At 46.1% G+C, this 19,823-nt stretch overlaps 1 protein-coding gene and 1 pseudogene across 1 annotated transcript; both read right to left on the bottom strand.

The window, feature by feature from the left end:
* Positions 1 to 12,138: 12,138 nt before the first annotated feature.
* On the bottom strand, positions 12,139 to 14,588 carry LOC119064314 (gamma-crystallin F-like; annotated as a pseudogene).
* Positions 14,589 to 17,013: 2,425 nt separating this feature from the next.
* Positions 17,014 to 18,679, bottom strand: LOC119064375 (gamma-crystallin F). The gene is made up of 3 exons (XM_037166029.2): positions 18,632 to 18,679; positions 18,303 to 18,545; positions 17,014 to 17,358 (listed from the first exon to the last, which is right to left on the bottom strand). The coding sequence occupies exons 1-3, from the start codon at positions 18,638 to 18,640 to the stop codon at positions 17,077 to 17,079; spliced, it is 534 nt and encodes a 177-aa protein (XP_037021924.2). The 5' UTR covers positions 18,641 to 18,679; the 3' UTR covers positions 17,014 to 17,076.
* Positions 18,680 to 19,823: the final 1,144 nt, after the last annotated feature.

Here is a 19,823-nt window from a genome sequence, read left to right as displayed (position 1 = left end):
GTCCAAATGCGTGACATTCTGCCCGATTGTCCACACCCTTCTCTGGGTCCCCAGACTTTGTCTTTTTCCTCATTTTCTTTCTGTCTCTGTATGCTTCCATGAGTGTGTGTGTGTGTGTGTGTGTGTGCACTTTATTTCCTGCCTGACGCTGGGTGGGGGTTGGCTGAGGCGGGGAGTGTGAAGCTGAGTGTGTCCTGAACGAGGGAAAGTGGAAGGGGATCCAGGATGGAAAGGGGCAGCCAGAGAACATACAGATGGAAAAAATGCCGTCTCCAGAAACACTTCCGGCATCTGAAGGTAAAAAATAGATTAATTACAAAGAAAGGAATAAAAGTACGTTAAATAATTTGTAGCTATCTTTAGTAAATGAAAAATTTTGTTCCTCTAAAAGGAAGGCAGGCTGGAGGGGGGAGGTGGGGACTGTTTGAAAGAGGGTGAAGGGATCAGTCAGAGAACATGTATGAAGGACCCAGGAACAAGGACAGAGGTGTGGGGGCTGACTGTGGGAGTGGGGGTGGGCTGGGTAGAACAGGGGCAAAGGGGGAGAATGTGGGGCAACTGTAACAACATAAACAAACAGACAAATAAGTAAAAGGAAGGCAAGCTAAGCTTTAAGTGGACGTGTACCCACATTTATGAAATATTCAAATACGGACAGCTGCCCACGTGGGGGGGAGTCTGGGATGTGGTGAAAGCCAAGCGGCTCTCTAAGCAGCAGCTCTACTACGGAATAACTCCACGCGTCTGCCTTTACAATTACGCAGAGCACTTTTCAGTTTAAACACTGGCTTCCTGAGTATCATCAAAGTTGCTTCTCACAAAGATCCAGTGAGGGAGGTACGGCAGGAGTTTGGTGTTGCAGAGAAAAGGAAATGGAGGCCAGGAGGATCGCGTAGAGCCGTGGAAATAACAAGAAGCCCGTTGATGGGGATGTAATGTCCAGCCTGCGACTCTGGTTAATAATGCTGTAGGATATATTTACAAGTTGCTAAAAAAAAATCATAACTATGTGTGGTGGCGAATGTCAACTAGACTTATTGTGGTGGTCATTTCCCAATATGTGCAATTATTGAATCATTATATTGTACATCTGAAAGGAATACAACATCATAGGTCAATTCTATCTCAGTAAAAAAAGCACAAAGTAGACATATAAGAGAAGCCCATTGGAGCCTTGACTTCAAAGCTTGTGACCCCAAATCTAAACCTCTTCTTGCTGCATAATCCTGCTGCCAGTTATAAGCAGGAGCTTCACAAATGGTTTCACAACTTGTCAGAAGTTGTAGAGGTCTGATTTTCAAAATGAGATAATAGATTAAAGGACCAAATTAGTTATATGGTTGTGAGGGGACTTGCCATTCGAAGAAATGGGATCATTGTGTAGGTCACTCCAAGACTCGCCTTGAAGAGATCAGCAAGTTCATTGGCCCTATGTTTTTAGATGGCTCATGGCAGAACAATCCTGCAACTTTACCCAGTGATTTCATCCCGGGGTTTATTCAGTTTTATCAATGGGAAGTTCTTACCAAACCCTAAATCCTTCCAGTAACATGATTTTTTTTTAAAAAGCATTTTAATTCCAAGGAAGAAGAAATCATGTTCTGCTTTTAAGTTGTCAGGGTGCTGACCTGGGAAATCAAGGCGCTATCAATTCATGCACTACACGCCCTCAGCTCTGTGTTCCTAGTACTGGTAGAACTGGGAGCTAGTTTGCCTGTTGATTGGCAGGAGGGTTTGCTGCGTGCTGTGGCACCAAACAAGTCACCAGTGTTCTTTGGACTTTGTGGTGGGCGTCACCTGGTGGCAGGCCGCGAGTTGTTTTCCCTGCGTGGAACCCGCAGGGTCCAGCAGAAGTAACACCACTGAGTGTGATTGGTAGGGGCAGGAAAGTCTCGCACGAGATGGACAGCAACTTGAACATTTCACCTAAAATGTCATCTGGTGTGCTGGAGTGTGATATTGTTATGTTACAGAACTACATGCTTATGATTTTGTGATATAAGATTTTTATGTAATAAAAGGGGGCATTATTTGTGTCAGGCCCTATATTCCATTTTTTTATATCCTTCTTTCTCTTACATTAACACTTCTTCCTCATCCTCATTCCTTGTGGCTTAGGTCTCCTTGACTCTATCCTCCAACTCCAGAGTTTAGCTCAAACTTCACCGTAGCCACGTATTCTATTTTACTGGCCACAGCAACTGGCTTGGGAAAAGGGAAATTAACTCAAGCGAGGCCAATGGGACTCAATGTCAAGACTTTATTAGAAGTCCGCACTGGGATTCTGAGATACAGGATGCTCTAAGCCTGGAGCTGTTGGAGATGCAACACTGTGGGGAGCAGAGCTGAGGAGGGCAGGCGGCTCCAGAGAACCACTCTTGGGTAGTCCCACTTGAACCCTGCATCCAGGCATGCCAAAGCTTTTAGATTATGTGGACCAATACATTCTCCTTTCCTTTAACCTTGTGTGAGTTAGTTTCCAGGCACCTGCAGTGGGAAGAGTCCTGCTGAGTCCGATGTACCAGTGACCTCAGTTCACAGTTATCTGTGTTCTGACCCCCATGTAGGTTGATCTTACCGTTCTTATTTTGCTAGAAGGCAGAAATGAAACCCCAGTATAGTCAAACCTAGTAACTGCTGCTAACCCACTAAGTGCTCTTGGAGCAAGGTTGGATCCGAAACATGTGAGAGATTCAGTGTAAAGCACTGAACACACAGCTCTAGCAAGTGAGATGTTTGTTCATTTGGGGCTCTTTGAGCAGTCCATTTTGCCTTTAATTTTAAATTTAGTTTAGGCTATTAAAAATGCCTCCCAAACTCCATTATTGTTGAACAGGTAAGCTGAAGAATTTTTTCTGAGTTAAAAACTCATTTGCAAAACTTCAAAAGAAGTGAGAAAAAGAATGAGGCTCACTAAACAGTGTAATCAGCACACATTCTCGGGAGAAAGACTCGATGAATCTCAGGTTTATATTTTCTGGTTTGTTTTCCAAAAGGAGGTAAAAAAGGGTAAATAACACCAGTTGCATTATTTTATTTTCTTACTCCTATAGGTATTAAAACTAGGGAAAGATGATGTTATTTGTGTGTGTGTGTGTGTGTGTGTGTGTGCTTTAAAACCTTAAAGCACCATGGTTATTTGTGGTACCTTAAGTCTTAAAAAAAAACAACCTTGACTGTAACTTATGGAAAGGAGAATAGTGCATTGAGTACAATGTACGATGTACAATGCACAGGAGTGATAATACCACAGCTGTAACAACGGAAGCATATGCAAATTAAAACTGCTTGTACGGCAGGTCCTGTGTTAGATGTTGAACGAGCACTGTTCCATTTATCCCTGCCAATCATCTTGTATGATGAGGCTCAGAGAGGCTGCATACCTGTCCCCTGGCCTCCAGGTTGCTTAGCTGGGAAAACCAGAATTCAGACCCAGGTCCGTCTGTTTTCACAGCTTACTTTCCAAAGGATACGCTCTGGAGTCTCAATCCCTCCTTTGTTCCCAAAAGTACAGAAATCTGACTGAAGATGTTTTGCTTGCCCTATGTGACGATTTTTCAAAGTCTAAGCCGGTATTAAAAGTCAGGGTGCTGGAAGGATCGTTAACGTCTGAACGCACCGTTCTAGGCTTTCATGAAAAGTTGGCCCTCCTTTCCCCAGACAGGCAGGGGTCATGTCCAGCTGACCCTCCCGGTGCGGCGGCTCCACATGCAGCTGCCCCAGTTCTCTGCAAGTGCCCTTGTGGTTCCCTGGTTCCCTGGATCTGTCCCTCCTCCCGTTTGTCTGTCCTTTGTCTTTCAGGAAACACAGGTCCAACTGCGTCAAGCCGGCTGAATGCCTTCCATGGTCCTGTTACCTGAAAGTACCTCGTGCCCTGCTCCACCCCGCCTCGCTGGTGTCTTCTCTGGCCCTTTACCTGCCCGGTTCCTGAGAGCCGGTCCTCCAGCCCTGCTGGCATCCTCGCCGTCCACCTGAGCCACCGTGCCCACTCACGGCTCTGTGCGTACGTGCCTTTCTCCCGCTGTTCTGGTGCTATCAACGTCCTTCTGCTCTTTCCCCATCATTACTTTATTTACTTAAGATTTTATATATTTATTTTAGAGAGAGGGGAAGGGAGGGAGAAAGAGAGGGAGAGAAACATCAGTTGCCTCTTGCAATGCCCCCAGTGGGGGACATGGCCTACAACCCAGGCATGTGCCCTGACTGGGAATCAAACCGGCAACATTTTGGTTTGCAGGATGATGTCCACCCCACTGAACCACACCAGTCAGGGTGCTTACTCATACTCAGAGAATTCATTTCCAAAGTCAGTGCCTTCAGAAATAGAACCCCCTCACCTGGGATTCCCCTTACTTGCCCGGGGAGAACCCACGTGTTTCTTCTTCTGTGCCTCTGAAGCCCTTTGCAATCTCTGCTCCTTCCCAGGTAACCATGGCTCAGCACCAGTGAACTGTGGGCCCGGCTCTCCTGCTGGACTCTGAGCTCTTGAAGGGGAAAGGCCATGTCCTCCCCCCTTTGTATCCCCAGAACCTGCTACAGACAAAGGGCTGGATCGGCGTTAGTCCTTCCCCCATCCCTTAATGGCTGTGACTACCTCGCCATCTCTGAACCTGCTCTCCTTAACTCAGCAGCAATGGGACATGGAATGTAGTAGGTGTTCCATTAACCTGTGTTGCACCACTGAGTGAATGAACGTGCGGCTGGCGCAGCAGGTCTTCACCTGTGTCGGAGCCCACATTGAGCGGGGCCTTCCTGGATCCTTCTTCGTCCCAGCTTGCTCAGGTGTCCCAGCTGCCAGCAACACCTGTTGCCTGCAGACTCTGCTCTTCTAATTAGTAAGCCAATGAGAAAGTCAACTTGCCAAACATATTAAGAAGTTTGTTCACTCAGGAACCCACGTAGGTTACAGCCAGGGATCTCAGAAGCAATGGAGGTGAACAAAATCCCGGATTTCCACGGGACGTCAAACTCTTTCCACCTGCCAGCCTCCTGTCCCTCTGTGAGGGTGACATTTCACTGGCCTCCCCCTCTTGCCTGAGTGCCCTACCAGCCCAACAGGTGTGAGCTGCTGGCACCTGGCCAGCTCCTCCAAGTCCAACATCACGGCTCCTATTATCCTCTGATTGACGCAGCATTGGTTGCTGCTACAAGAGTTCTGCCACCTCGTTTTGTCTGGTCTTGAACACTGACGGGGACTCAAGTCACTGGTATGTGTGTTTTTCTCTGGAACTTGGTGATTTATATGGTAAACCCTCCATTGGAGTGGGGTGGGGTGGACATGGGGGCGGGGGTCCTCTCTGCTCCCAAGCTGGGAGCTCCCAGGTGCCTGGCGCTGCCGGGAACCCCCGGCACTTCTCCTGAGATGTGTTCACTTCTTTCTGGTTCTTCCCAGCTTCTGCGTCTCAGGTGAAGTTTTCTCTCTGCTTTGTCTTCTGAAGACAGGTCCCAGGCTTCTAGTCCTTCCAGTAACTCTCTAGGTAAACCAGCCCTTTTACAAAACAAACAAACAAACAAAACTCCCGAATATTTTCAAGTCAAGATAATTAATAACAATCCTGTGATACCCAGTTGGGCTTTCAGTTCTTGGCTGACACACATTTTTTTTTCTTTTTCAAATAATTCAACAGGGATATGAGCAACCAACTGTGGTTGTCGGAGGGGAGAGGGGTTGGGGGCTGGGTAGAAAAGGCGGAGGGACTGAGAAGTACAGACCGGTAGTCACAGAGTAGTCACGGATGTAAAGCACAGAATAGGGAACGAAGACGAAGATACTGCGACAGCGCTGTGCGGTGCCAGGTGGGTCCCGCAGAGGGGCGACCCTCTCTAAAGTGTGGGATTGTCTAACCGCTAGGATGCACACCTGAAACTAATGCAAAATGATACGGATGTAAACTGTACCTGAAGAATACAAATTTTTAAAAGTGGCAAAAACTATTCAATAGGGAGACCACCGCCATTTCTAAATCTCCACATCATAGGAGTCCTCAGCCCACTCTCGTGACCCCCAACTAGTTCCTCCTTCTCACCGGGCAAAGCGCCCAGCTCCCTCCTGGCGAACAAGATGGTTGGTTGTGATGGCCTCCTACACTAGCTGCCTTTTCTCAGCGGGAGCACAGACAGATGGGCTTCCTGTTCATTCGAAAGCATCCTTCGTGTTTCCCGACGGAGAGCAACTTATGGGGAAATTGCAGCACTTCATGCTCTTTCCTTGTTTAACAGTATGAATGATCTTCATGAGATGCTGCTGCAGACGCCTAACGGTCTCATGCCCTGAAAACGTGAGTGATGGTTTATCAAACCCATTCCTCCCCAGACGAAGGTGGGATAGTCACGGGAGGGCTGATCGCTACCTGCCCAGGCCTGCAAATGTGTTACGGGAACTTTTTTGTTTGTTTGTTGTTTTTGATGTAGGAACCTGGTTGGTCACACCTTTTTTTTTAACATCTCGCTGATGATCTTCTCCAAAACAACAAAAATGACAACATGCAGTCAGATTTCTGAGTCTTACAAGGCCTGAAATCTCCCCTCAACAGTTGTTTCTTGTTTCAAAGATCTCTTCCTTCCCTTGCCAGTCCTCTAGGTGGGGCACTTTCTCTGCCTCTCCCTCTGCCCCTTTCCTTTGGGTAAATTCCTGCTAGAAATGTCATGTCCAGGAAACACACGCATTTCTGTCAGCCACCCCTATCTTCCCATGTCAAAGTGCACCCGTATCTCGCACAGGGGTAATGTAACTTAATGGTGAATTGTGAGGATTCTGAAGTCAGAGAAATCCGGCTTCAAATCCGGCCTCAGCTCCTTCCGTCTGCCTGTGGCACTGGATTAGTCCTTCCACTGTTCTGAACTTGGCATCCTTGCTAAGTGCTGATACTACACTACGAGGATCTACCTTGTACAGTTGTTGCGAAAGGACTGAACAAGCAAATGGATGTGCATTGATTGGCGCCATGCCTGAGGCGCTGGAACCACTGGAAATGGTGTCAATTGTTACTACTGGCTTCCTGACAGAAGGAAACATTGTGCAAGCAGCAGGCCAGCCTTCCAATGCTGCTGAGCTTTTAGCAGCTGCTCAGTCTTCACTCACTGATGTGTGGGTTGCAGGACGCAGTGCCAGCAAGTCGGCTTTCCACATCTGCAAATACATTCCAGATGCTTAAGACCTGCAACAGTTTCCTGTGCAATAAAGCCTCCGTGGAGAATCGTCTCAAAGGTGCCAATTAGGTTTTATCTCTAAAATGATAATAACGTGTATTACACCACATGGGGAATTTTTTGTTTGCCTCTGAGCCAATAGAAATGTTAAAATTGACAGCTCCAAGGAGGAGGGGGTAGGAAAGCAGTCCCTTCCCACTGTGTCACCATTTTTAAAAGCTCCCTGTAGGGTGGCAGTTACACTGAATCCTCATTAGCCCTGGGACAAGCTGAGCGAGAGCAGTTTAAATTGCTCCAGCCTTTGTCACGAGGAGCACCGTCAGCCTGGCTCCTGTGTCTCTCCCCTCTTCACCACCACCCCCCCTTTTTCTTTTCGCGTTTTCTTACTTTCTGGTGCCACAGAGTGTTCCAGACTCATTTGTATCTCCTCTGCTCCTGCCCTGGAATGAACCACTTCTCCTTAGGAGCCCTGGTTTCTTTTATTAGAGAGTGCTGCTTAGATGTGAAGAAAAAACCTCATTATTGTTTTCCTTGACACCGCACACAATACTCCGAACACTTCTATAGTGCGGACGCTAAATGTGGGGAGATTTGTCTACACCTCAAGCAGTTCTGTGTCACGAGGTGGGTGTCCTGCGATTGAATTCAATTCTGACAAGATCTACCTGGAAACGGTGTCCAATCCGACAGGTTAAAGGCGTAGTTCTACCAGACAGCTTTCCGCCACACTTCTGACCCCGGTCACAGGTCCAGAGTGTCACCGGTGCTACTGACCAACTGGCTACTGATCGCAAGTTCCCTCGACCCTCTTCCCGAGTTTGATTAATGTGCTAGAGAGGCTCTCAGAAGTCAGAAAAAGTTTATTTACTACAAGCTTATCACTAGAAAAGGATTAAAATTGTTTTTATTGTTGTTCAATTACGGTTGTCCCCGTTTTCCTCCCATTGCTCTCCCCTGCCCTGCCCATCCCCCCATTCAATTGCCCTTGTCCATGGGTTAAAAGGGTTTTTTATAAAGGGATTTTTGAGAGGTTTTCGTTTTAGCTTATTTGTTTAAAGATTGTAGGTGATGGTTAAAAGAAAAGACTTGGTGAAAAGCAGTCAGTAAAATGGCTGCCAAACCAGTTTCTTTCAGAGAAAGTGTCTATTCCTTTAAGCGTTTCTGAAACTTAGACGGTCTTAGCATTTCAAAGAGTCTAAGTTATTCATATTATTGCATATGACTTGCTGTCACTGAAACTCTTGGACAGAACAGCCCAGACTGAAGCGGTGCCTGGGACGAGGCTCAGGGAAAGGGCCCAAAAGCTTCCATACCCATCCCTAGTGCTGTTCTCCCAGCACCTCCGTGTGTTCACTAACCTGGCATCCGTCCAACCTCTGTCCTTTTCGTTTTTAAGGAGGCCTCGTTACGTAGGGGGGGTGGGCTAAATCATTGGCCATTGGTGACTGAATTCCATCTTCAGTCCCTCTCCCTTCCTCAGAGGCGGTGGTGGGGGTGGAGCTGAAAGCTCCAACTCTCTAATGTGGGGGTGGTCCCCCTGGCAAGCAGCCCCCATCCTCAGGGCTTCCTGCAATTCACCCACATTCTCATTCTTGGGACACCAAACTGGACAAACAGGAAAGCAAGAGCTGCCCCCGGGAGGGAAAAGAGCGATAACCAATGGGTACTCCAAAACCAAATCCAGAAAAGTGGCCAAAGACTTAACTCTTAGCAATGTTTTTCTCCTGCTAATGTGAATTTGGGAAGGAAAGGTCAAAGTAAAGTTTTACCTTGCTCTCAAGTGGGTGCTCCCCCACGGAGATGGGGCAGGGGGACTGCCTTTGCTAAGAATTCTCATCCTCCACCAGCATCTGCCAGCTTTCTGGGGTCCCATGTGCCGTCTCGGGGGTTAGTGGTGGATCCCAGAAGGTCCCGTCTGAGTTGCCAAAGCTGTAGAGCAGAGAAAATTTTCTCTCTATCCTTCTGCGTTCTTGGCTGGGATTCCTTGCAATAAAAGAAAAATTAGCCCTGGCTGGTGTGGATTGAGTGCTGGCCCCTGAACCTCCTGGTGGGGCTTTTCTGAAATGCTTAACAAAGCCCAGAGGGTATGAGAACTTGAACCATGTCACAGAGTTGCCTCAACAGCTCCCAGTTCTCACCTTCCAGAGCAGAGCCTTCTGGGAGTGGGAGGGCTCAGGCAGAAAGACAAACATCACTTGGAGGATCCTATTCAAAGCAGCCTCAAGACACATAGCTTGGGTGTTGTTCTAAAGAACCAAGGCTGTGAAACGCAAGGGCGGGCAGCAGGGCAGCCACCCCGCGTACTGTTTATTATCCCCGTACACACAGAGGTGGATTCGGGATAGCTGAAGACCAGTGGGATGAGAACATCCTTTTATGCCTGAGGACACAGAGAGGGTTGGCGGAACACAGGAGTTAGCCAACGAGATCTGGACAAGGTATCCTTTTTTCCCTAAAGGATATCAGTGAAGATGTCTGTAAGACAATAACTTACATACATACAGTGATAAGAAAAAATGTAAAGACTATGAAAAAGAGTTGGTTGAGAAATCGTAGGTGAACAAGAGTTGAGCTTGAAAGTGGAGGAAATATTTGAACATGAATGGGATCGCTCTTACTGGTAGACTCAAAGGCTTATAGATTAGAAGTGGATCTGTCAGGGCCTGAGAGATGGAGGAAGACGACAGGGGGCTCTGCTAGGGGCGAAAATGCTGGCTCCCCCACCGGAAAGGACCACGCCTGCTGGGGAACACAGACCCCTTGTCCCACCTTCCTTCCCCTTCTTTTAGGAAATGCTTATGATGCATCACAAAGCTCTCAAAATAATATTTACACTTGCTTAATAAGCACTTTGGCTAAATTTTAAGTATACGCCAAGTACACTGCATAGCAGAGTATATTTTTAAAGGTGCAAAATAATCTCTTAACCATTTGGAGGAGGTTTTTAAACCATACTTGTCTTCCTTCTGGTGAGCACTAGGTGGAGCTCTTACCTAGATTAAGTAAAAGTATTGTCTAGGAAGAAAAGGAAGCTACTTTAAAGAGTTTGCATTTATGGAATTTGTATCCATTTAGTCAATCTCTGGCACAAAAGTCATCCAACTTTTCACTAAAAAAAAATAAGAAGAAAAGAATTACACCGACCCTCAATCGGTAATACAAGGAAGATGTGAGAAGCAGAGGAGTACAAAGAGAAAAAGTGAGGCCTGGTCATGGAAAGCTATCTTACTAGTAATAAATTCAGCTAACAGTAAATTTAAGCATGGCAGGGGTCCACAGCCTTTTTCATAATTTGAGAGTCTTGTTCCTCAGCAAGGGGAATGTCTCTTGGGCCTTCAGGTGGCTGAGCTGGCCTAATCAACAAAAAATCCGACCGGGAAAGGGACTTTGCTCCCACAGTCTCTCTGTGCCGACCTTCCCCGGGCTCCCTGCCTGGCCCCTGCACGCTCCCTGCTGTGTCCGACTCTGCTACCAGGGCAGGGCTGTCTTTGGGAAGGGCACCCTCAAGCCACAGCCGCTCTGCCTGTGCCTGGTGGTTAGTTTGGTTTGAAAAGAAGTTAGGAGTCCCGAGGTCCTGAATTCAAATCTTGTTTGAATTCAATTCAGGACCTGAATCTAGGTCCTGAATTCAAATCTTGTTTACCAGTCAAGCTCTTTTGTTATTAAAATATTAGGGAAATTTGAAAATCTAGACCCTCCCCAAAATAGCATATGTAAGTCGATCCATTTTAAATCAGGATAGAGAAATTCTTTGAAAATTATGTTATTAATTTAGAAACTTTGAGAGGGTGGCCCAGGCATTAGCATTTTTAAAGATTTTATTTATTTACTTTTAGAGAGAGGGGAAGGGAGGGAGAGAAACACTGATGTGCAAGGGATCAGTTGCCTCTCCTGCCTCCAAGTGGGGACCTGGCCTGCAACCCAGGCACGTGCCCTGACTGGGAGTCAAACCAGCAGCTTTTCAGTGTGTAGGCCGATGCTCAGTCCACTGAGCCACACCAGCCAGGGCAGGCATTAGCAATTTTAAAAGCTCCTTGGATGTTTCTAATGTACAACCAGAAGTGAGAACCAGTGATCTGCACTGAATTTAGGGGACACCAGCCCTCTTTAGCCCAGGGCTTCTCCAATACACAAGTAAATAAGAAATCTCTGAATGTCTGCAGCAGCCTCATAGCTGGTGTCTCTGTTTTCTTCCTCACCTCTTCCTCTCTCTTTTTGTTTATAAAGTTTCTTCAAATAGCCTTAGCAGTTAATAGTAGCAAAAACAACCCATACACCAAAATAATGTATTCAATATCCTAATTTAGCTTTTAAGGAAAATATTTTGTTTTTCAAAGAAAGCTGGAAGGCCCTGCTAGGTAGCTCAGGTAGTTAGAGTGTCGTCCCAATACACCAAGGTTGCAGGTTTGATCTCTGGTCAGGGCACATATGAGAAGCAACCAATGAGTGCAAAAATAAGTGGAACCACAAAGCAAAGTCTCTGTTTTCCTTCTTTTTTCTCTCTAAAAAAATCGATCAATAATTTTTTTTAAAAAAAGAAACCTGGAAGGACTTAGGTGAAAATGATTGTTAAGTCTTTTGCATAAAACTCACCTGGGAGTGGGGTTTAAGAATCTGCTTTTTAACAAGTGTCCTAGGTGATTCTGATGCAGGTGATCCCCAGCCCATTATTGATACCCTGACAAATCACTAATTTCTAAGGTCCAAAGACTCAATAATAACCAAGGAATATTTATGTTGTAAATACTTATTAGTGGCATTTATTTCATGCCTCAAACCACTGTAAGAGAATTAAAAATAAAAACTAGTAATAATTAATAATCATCCTCATTACAACCTTAGGAGATGAAGAGTGTTGTTACCTCAATTTTTACAAATTAGGAAACCGAGGCACATAAAGACTAAGTCACTTGTCCCATCCCCTACAGCTAGGAAGTGGATTTGCACCCAGTATTCTGGCTACAGAGGTGGTGCTCTTAACACTGCCCCCTATACCACCCTTTCCACTGATACATGTAAGAAAGTGCACACTATTCCCAGCTTGATTTTTGCTGAGCCCTTCGGAGGAGCCTGAAAGGAAAACAGGACTACATGACTGCTTCAAACACACAGGAAATATTTTACTAGCTTCCAGGTGGAGAAAAGAGCAGAGTAAAAACATTTCAGTAGAAACCCATGGCCCTCCTCAGTGAGCCCACTCTGGCACTTACGGCACCCCAGTCGTGGGAGCACCTGCAGTGCCCTGGCCTCAGAGGTACTGCCAGCCCAGGATCCCTCCAGCACGTGAAGGAGTGGATCTCACTGGAGTGGAAGCGGTCGTAAAGCGAGGAGCAGTCCAAAGTGAACTCCACTACCTGGCCCCTGTCATCTTCCTTCTCAGAGAGTCAGATCCTGTGGGAGCTGGACTGTGGATTCAGCAGTCAGCAGACCAGGAAAAGTCAGAACAACCAGCTTGTAGCAAATGATCATACACAGCCCAGGGGGATAGACATTTGTTTGTCTTTTCTATATCAAATGTGACCAAGATAAAGAAAGAGTTCCAACGCCAGGGCTGCTCTGTACAGTTGGATAGGTTGTACACTGGAACACTCTAGAAGGCACATAGACCATGATGTGAATGATGCTCCCTAGAGTGTTTTGAGTTGCAACCTATATCAGCCATGCTGACTCTGTTCAGTACCTTTCTTAGGTAGCAATTTTATATGTTTGTTTTACTCTCTCCCTCATAAACTTATTGTTGTCGAGGGCTCTCCATATTAGGTGATATAAAATAATAACAAATTAAAATGAAAATACAAATATATCACTGCCAAAGGCATTATTTTGACTCTCAAACAGCTTTATAGAGGATAGGAAGGGAGAAAGTCAAGTTGCTTTTCCTTAAGTGGGGGACAGACTGGTGGCAAGTAAGCACAGGCAACTCCTTAATGTCTTTCTGCTCTAAGTCCTGTTACTCTAAAATTTTGAAAAGTGGGTGACATCATAAAGACTAGGTTTCAGTTCTTAATTCTAATATACGTTTGGGCAAAATGGTTTTAGGTAATTAATACTATTGGAAGCTCAAGATCACGAAAGAGGCCTTTACAGATCGATAGATTATAAACCCTGTAAAAAATGGAAAGGTAATCTGTTAGTTCCAGGCAAATCCTGTCTGTCTGTCGCTGAGTACTTGTTCTTTGATCTGCTTGTTCCTTCCCAGCAGGTGCCCATTCAACATCCTCGTTCTTCCACCATTAAATCCTCTTCAGGGCAGATCCTCATAAGGAGTTCATTCTGCAACGTAAAAGACTGCTGACGATGCATCTCCATGGCCTGTGAAGGACTTGTGTGCATGCTCTCTAACTCGATCTTCACGACAGCCCAAAACAGGTGGGGCAGCATTTTCAGTCCTTCCCTTTTTTATGAGAAGCTAAGGACAGAGCTTGCAGCCTATAATTAGAAGTGTCAGGAATGGAAAAGCGGAAGCCCAGATTTTCAGTCTGGGCTCCACATCAAGGCATTAAACCCCTTCTGAGAGGGTTTCAAACTTCACCAAAAGTGGTACATGTTTCCCAGGATTCTGTCATAGTCTAACTGGAGACTCCCTAACGGTGGCATTTGGGGCTGCTGGGTATTATTTGGGTAGGAGTTAGTCATATTATAGGAGTGATCTCTATAGGAGCTACTGGAATCACGTTGTTGGTTACTCATTTTGCCAAATCAGAGGGCAGGACTTGAGAGACCCCTGGTGTTTATAATACGAGCGTATATTTGGGGGAGGGATGGCTTGATTGTGCTGGATGAGTTGCATTTATCCTCATCACAACTGCAGGAAGTAGCTCCTCCTATTAGCTCTAATTTACAGATGAGGAAAAACAGCAACAGTCAGAGTAGCTATTCTAAGGCAACCTGGCAGTTAAGAGGTTGCTTAACCATCACCCTGGCATTGACACTGAACCTTATCAGGCACTACTTTATCCCAATAGAGATGAGTTTAATTTTAACAAAGCAAAATAAAATGTCCAATGAAGAGCATTCCATCACATACTTCATCAGTGGAAGAAACCTTAAAGATACTAATAAAGGGGGGAAAAACAGAGCCAGAAAAAGAAGGCCACCGTCCTACAGTAGAGCGAGTACCCCTGTGACTGCAGGGCTCGGAGGGGCCAGGGGGACTGGACTCGCACGGGGGATGAGGCTGCAGGAGCGCACGGAGTCGCTGAGGCCCATCCACTGCTGGTAGTCGGGGTAGTCGCCACGCCGCAGGAAGTACTGGTGGCCCTGGTAGTTGGGGCGCTCACAGAGCATCCAGCAGCTGCTGTCCGTCCACGCAGTGGCTGAAGTAGGGTTGCAGATTGGGGTGGTCGCTGCTGCACTGGTAGCACCGGCCCTGGAAGCCCAGGTCCTCCTGCAAGGAAGGGAAGGAGAGGCTCAGAGGCTTGGGCCCTCACCTTCCCCATGACTGGTGGGAGGCACGGTGCAGGGTCAGCGGATCTATATAGTAGGCGGGCTGCTGCGTTGGCAGGAACAACACGAAAGAGGCCCGGGTTGTGGTATGGGGAGGCGTAGCTGCTTAATGTGTTTTCCCTTAGACTCTCCTGACCTTTTGAACTGATGACCCGGGTTAAAAGTAATTTGGTGTCCCTCGGGCTTTTAAATGGAATCTGTTCAGGAAATTGGAACTGAGCAAAGGCACTTAACCGAGTTAATAATTGTAATCAAATATTTGTCTTTTTCAATTTCAAACTGATCTCTTTTTGAGCACCAACGCAGGGGCGTGACCAGGTCTGGGGTCAGAATGAGCTCCAGCGGGAGGCGTTTAGATTAGAGCGCGTCCTCGGTGAGCGAATGTGGAACATGGGGGTGACCTGCCTTCCCCACGGAACGTTTAAAGGGGTTTCCTCCGAGAGAAAGTCTCCGTGCTGCTACCTGCTGCTAAGTGGGTGTGGCAGCTATTGCTGACACCTGAGGAAGGATGGCAGGGGGTAGACCGGGGGAGGGGGAGGCCTGGGGGGAGGGGGGCGCCTGGCCTCAGCTCTGCTCCGGGAGCCTGAGCGGGACCAGGGACGTCTGTAGACACTTGTGCATGGCCTCAGCTTGTGCCCCCGCTGCACAGGCCAGGACAGCTCCCACCTTGGGATTCATGAGGAGACTCACTCATGGTTATTTATCACCTTGTAACTATTCAACTAATACTTTTGCAAATGCAGTGCCAAACTTCTTTCTAGCTGCTGACAGTTGCAAGATAGCATACAAATATGACAGATTTAAACTTCTACAGTTCTGCCTTCTTTACCTTTCCCAGCCTTGGTTGCTCTCTAGTTAAGTTTCTGGTTCCAGGGACTGGGAGCTTCCTCCCTTCCCCCAATACCTGCCCCCACCCCTTAGCAGCTCCTAGTGCCCCACTCTTTCTAGAGTAAGACTTCTCTGTCTCATCCTATTTTAACCATTAGACCCCTGGTTGGTTGTTTACAATGATCTCCAAGTAAGAATCTGTAAGCAAGTGCCATCATTACTCTGACAAGAATCTTCCTGGTTCAGAAATGGAAAATCATTGGTCTCTGACCTGTGAGTTCTGGGTTCTGATGCCACTTTTATTACTAATTGTTTGGCATTTAAATTTTATGTCAAATTCTACATAAAAATTTCCCTTACCTAAAATGAGTTATCTAGGTTAGATGATCTCTAGGTCTAAAATATGTTAAACATCATGAAACTTCATCGTGGCTTTCCTTCCTAGTTCCTCCTCCCTCCTTCCCGCCTTTCCTCTTTTCCGTCTCGCTCTCCTCTCTCTCTTCCAGCATTTTCCATTACAAGTTTCTCTGAGATTCTCAATAAACTTCCCCAGAGTCACCTCAGGAAAATTCACATATACTGTGTGTCATGTAGAAATGTGTGTTGAACTACACGTAATAGAACATGGTGGCTACAGTGGCATAAAAAATGTAGGTATATTTTACTCCCATTACAAAAGTCTGAAGGTAAAAGATTGCTGGCCTTGCGTGTTGGTTGATTTTGTGTTTCAACTTGACTGGCCCAAGGGATGCCCAGGTAAACTGGTAAACATTATTTTGAGATGTGTCTGTGAGACTGTTTCTTGGAGGGACTAGCTGTGAATCCCTCCAGCTTGTAGGTCATAGAACTCGATAATCACGGGAACCAATTCCCATAATAAACATCTTCGTATATGTCTCTATATTTCCACTGGTTCTGTTTCTCTAAAGAGCCCTAGTAGACATTGGTTCAGGAGCTTTACCACATCCAGGCCAGCCTTCATGATATTGTGGCAATTCTGTCATATTTGTCACTTCTCGGCTATAAAATATATGATATATGAAGGACGTGTCGCACTGGGGCAGCTGCTCCCTTTCATCAGAGTGGCAAAAGTTTTTCCAGAGCCAGGTCTTCCTCCTCCACTCCTCCTCCGCTTACATTCCGATGTCCGGGGAGTTTCACATGGCCCCCTCAACGTCAAGGGAGTCTGCCAGAGATTTGTGAACTTGACTTTGCGTACCATTTAGGGGAGTCAAACATGCTTTAAAGCCATTACAGTGCCCAGCTTCAGATTTCCCAATTTAAAAAGTGGTTCACTCTCTCTCTGAACCTCAGATCCTCACTGCTCAAAGATAACCTGAAATCTTTGTTTGGAGCAGCAACTTGTTTAAAAGCCAGGGAATCAAGTGAGATAATGTATTATGATTGTGTTTTGCAAGCTGTAAAGTTCTGCTTAATATGAAGGCACATTTCTATTGTGAAGATTTTCTTTGTGACCTATGTATGGATCAAGAATCTTGGGTTTCTTTTACATTTTGTGTTTGTGGGTGTGTATACACATGCGAATAAAAAAATAGAAGCAACGCGAGAAGAAAAACACAAGCCAACCAGTGCCAGAAACACACAGAAAATATGTTATTAGTTTCCAGATTGAGAAATGATGAAGAACTCATTTCAGTAGAAATCCACGGCCCTTCTCAGAGAGCCCACTCTGGCATTTGTGGCGCCCCAGTCATGGTAGGTCCTGTAGTCCCCCGGCCGCAGCAGGTACTGCCGCCCACGGTAGTTGGGCATCTCGTAGAGGACCCAGGAGCCCTCCAGCACGTGGAGGGAGTAAATTTCGCTGGAGTGGAAGCGGTCCTGGAGAGAGGAGCAGTCCTCAGTGAACTCCACCATCTGGCCTCTGTAATCTTCCCTCTCGTACAGTCGGATCCTGTGGGCGCCAGCCTGGTCCATCTGGGGATGGAAAGAGGGGAAAGCAAACCATGAAACGGTTCCAACACATTCCTGCAGTCCAATCTGATGGAGACCAGCTCAAGCTGTTTGGAAATACATGGTGAAAATAATTAATTCTGAATATTTATATATTCCCTATTTTCAAAGGTGGAGATTCAGCCCCGTTTCAAGATCATAAAATGTGACTTAAGGAATTTAAAGGGAAAGATCACTCTTTAATATATTCAAATATTTCCCAGGACAAACTGGGAGTAACCATGCTAATCACAGTAACCAGTACACTATACCACAGAGAAACATTTAATAGCTTATTGCTATTTTTGCTATTTTGAAGAAATATTTTTTAATGTTTTAAGCACATGTGTTTGAAAAATAAAGTCAGTTTATTAAATGAGTGATCTTGCACTAAGTTTAAAATAAACCTTGGAAAGATCACCAAGGGGTTGGATATTTTTACGGAAAGCAGCATTGAATGTTGTATGGATGTAGCACATGTATACAACCTTGGTGTTGTTTACCATTGAGAGAAAGTACTTATATTTGCATTGGTTGGGGAAAATTAAAATATGCAAGCAGAAAGGAGAGAGTTGTAACAGTTTCCTGTTCAACTCCCGTGCGCACTCAGTAATTACCCTGTGTTCCAGAACTTACTTATTCATCTATTAGATGAAAGTGGTTTTTCTGCACCTCCATGGCAAATGATGACAGACAAGGACCTCTATTTTATACAAGCCCAGGGCTCCAACACATTCTTGTTCAAGCTGGTACCTGGGTAACACTTTGCTTTTGTTCAGGTAAAACGATTTTGAAGGAATCTATCATAGCTTATCTTTTGTCCAAACTCTGAATTTTTCTGAATGGTCACTACCCCAATGGTTAACCTTTGCCTTACAACTATCCATATGTCCATAGAGCCCATTCCTGATAAGGGGTTGCAGACTCACGTGGGGGATGAGGCGGCAGGAGCGCACGGAGTCGCTGAGGCCCATCCACTGCTGGTAGTCGGGGTAGTCGCCACGCCGCAGGAAGTACTGGTGACCCTGGTAGTTGGGGCGCTCATAGAGCATCCAGCAGCCGCTGTCCACGCGCACCGAGTTGCAGCGGCTGAAGTAGGGCTGCAGGTTCGGGTGGTCGCTGCTGCACTCGTAGTGGCGGCCCTGGAAGCCGCTGTCCTCGTAGAAGGTGATCTGCAAGGAAGGGAAGGAGATGCTCAGAGGCCTGGGCCCTGCCCCCCACCTGCCTGGGCCCCTGCCTGCCTGGGCGCTGGGCTCACCTTCCCCATGGCTGGTGGATAGCACCGTGCAGGGTCAGTGGCTGGGCGGGCGGCACGGAGGATCTATATAGCAGGCCGGCTGCTGCGTTGGCAGGAACAACACAAAAGGGGCCCGGGGGTGACGAGGGGATTTTCATGTTCTCTTTTTTTTTCCTCTTTGCTGTCATAGTCCACGAGGCTCATTGTGGGTTTTGGACTCATTGTCTCTAGAGTATTTGGGTTGCTATGATGAGTCGAAGCTATTGAGGCTGGAAAAAAAAAGTCTTTGGGGACATTGTCTATTTAATAATAGAAGTAGAGCTTCAGCCATTTCATATATAGTCTGCACTGCTATTTGTATAGGTTGGGGAAAAACAGATACGTGTGAGTGGGGAAGCAAAAAAAGCAGGGTCTTAATATGGTAAATATAAAATAATCTGCAAGAATGATCATATTACTTATGTGTGACAGTACTGACTACTAATTGTTACTAGGAAGAAAATGACCTTCAGTCGATGTTGAGAATTTCAAATAAGTCGTTTCAGAGAACTTCCTCATTAATGGATAGAAGAAATTGAAATGTTTACCAATGGGGTTCATGGCTTTTTAAATTCAGGATGGTAAACAAACAGCCACAACCAGGAAACACAGCAAGCACGGCTCCTTGGCGTTCCTTCTGGTTCTGACTTGCTGCAGTCATGCCCGGAAGTAAACTGAGGATTAGATGTTTCATCTGGGCTAATCGTGATTCAAAAGGGACAATAGCTTTAAAATGTGTAATCTCAGGAAGAAGAACTGAAAGGGAAATAAAAGAAAACAAGGAAAAGTAATACCTTTAAAACAAAACCAACCAAACAAACAAAAACACAGATGTCCTTTTAGGTGGTTATAAAATCAAACCAAATTCCTAAGAAAGCCTTGATTTAGTTACACCTTTGTTTCGCAGGGAACCAGAGGACGCAGAGCTTTTGACTTAGAGGGAATTAATGACATGAAGACAGAGGAGCTCGAGCTGGAACGGTGCAGGGGAGGGGGGAGCGAGCATCTAGAAGCTGGAACTCTAGGAAGACTTAGGAAATATTTATTGGCCTGGGAGTGAATGGTTTGATGGACTAGAAAGAGCAGTGGAGTAGCAGATGACAGATGCCTTTAGCTGCTTTCACGCTCAAAGAATTATTCACAATCCTATGTTGTCTCTCGGAAATACTTCATC

The sequence above is a fragment of the Artibeus jamaicensis genome, unplaced genomic scaffold, assembly GCF_021234435.1.
Source record: "Artibeus jamaicensis isolate MK-2021 breed Jamaican fruit bat unplaced genomic scaffold, CSHL_Jam_final contig_1015, whole genome shotgun sequence".
NCBI lineage: Eukaryota > Metazoa > Chordata > Mammalia > Chiroptera > Phyllostomidae > Artibeus > Artibeus jamaicensis.
This window is presented reverse-complemented; position numbering and strand designations above follow the sequence as displayed.

Excerpts from the sequence above, each read along its gene's own strand:
- LOC119064375 (XM_037166029.2), bottom strand. Across the intron at positions 17,359-18,302 it reads CCTGCCGCCTCATCCCCCAC|ATGGACCAGGCTGGCGCCCA; the intron begins GTGAGTCTGCAA and ends TTCCATCCCCAG.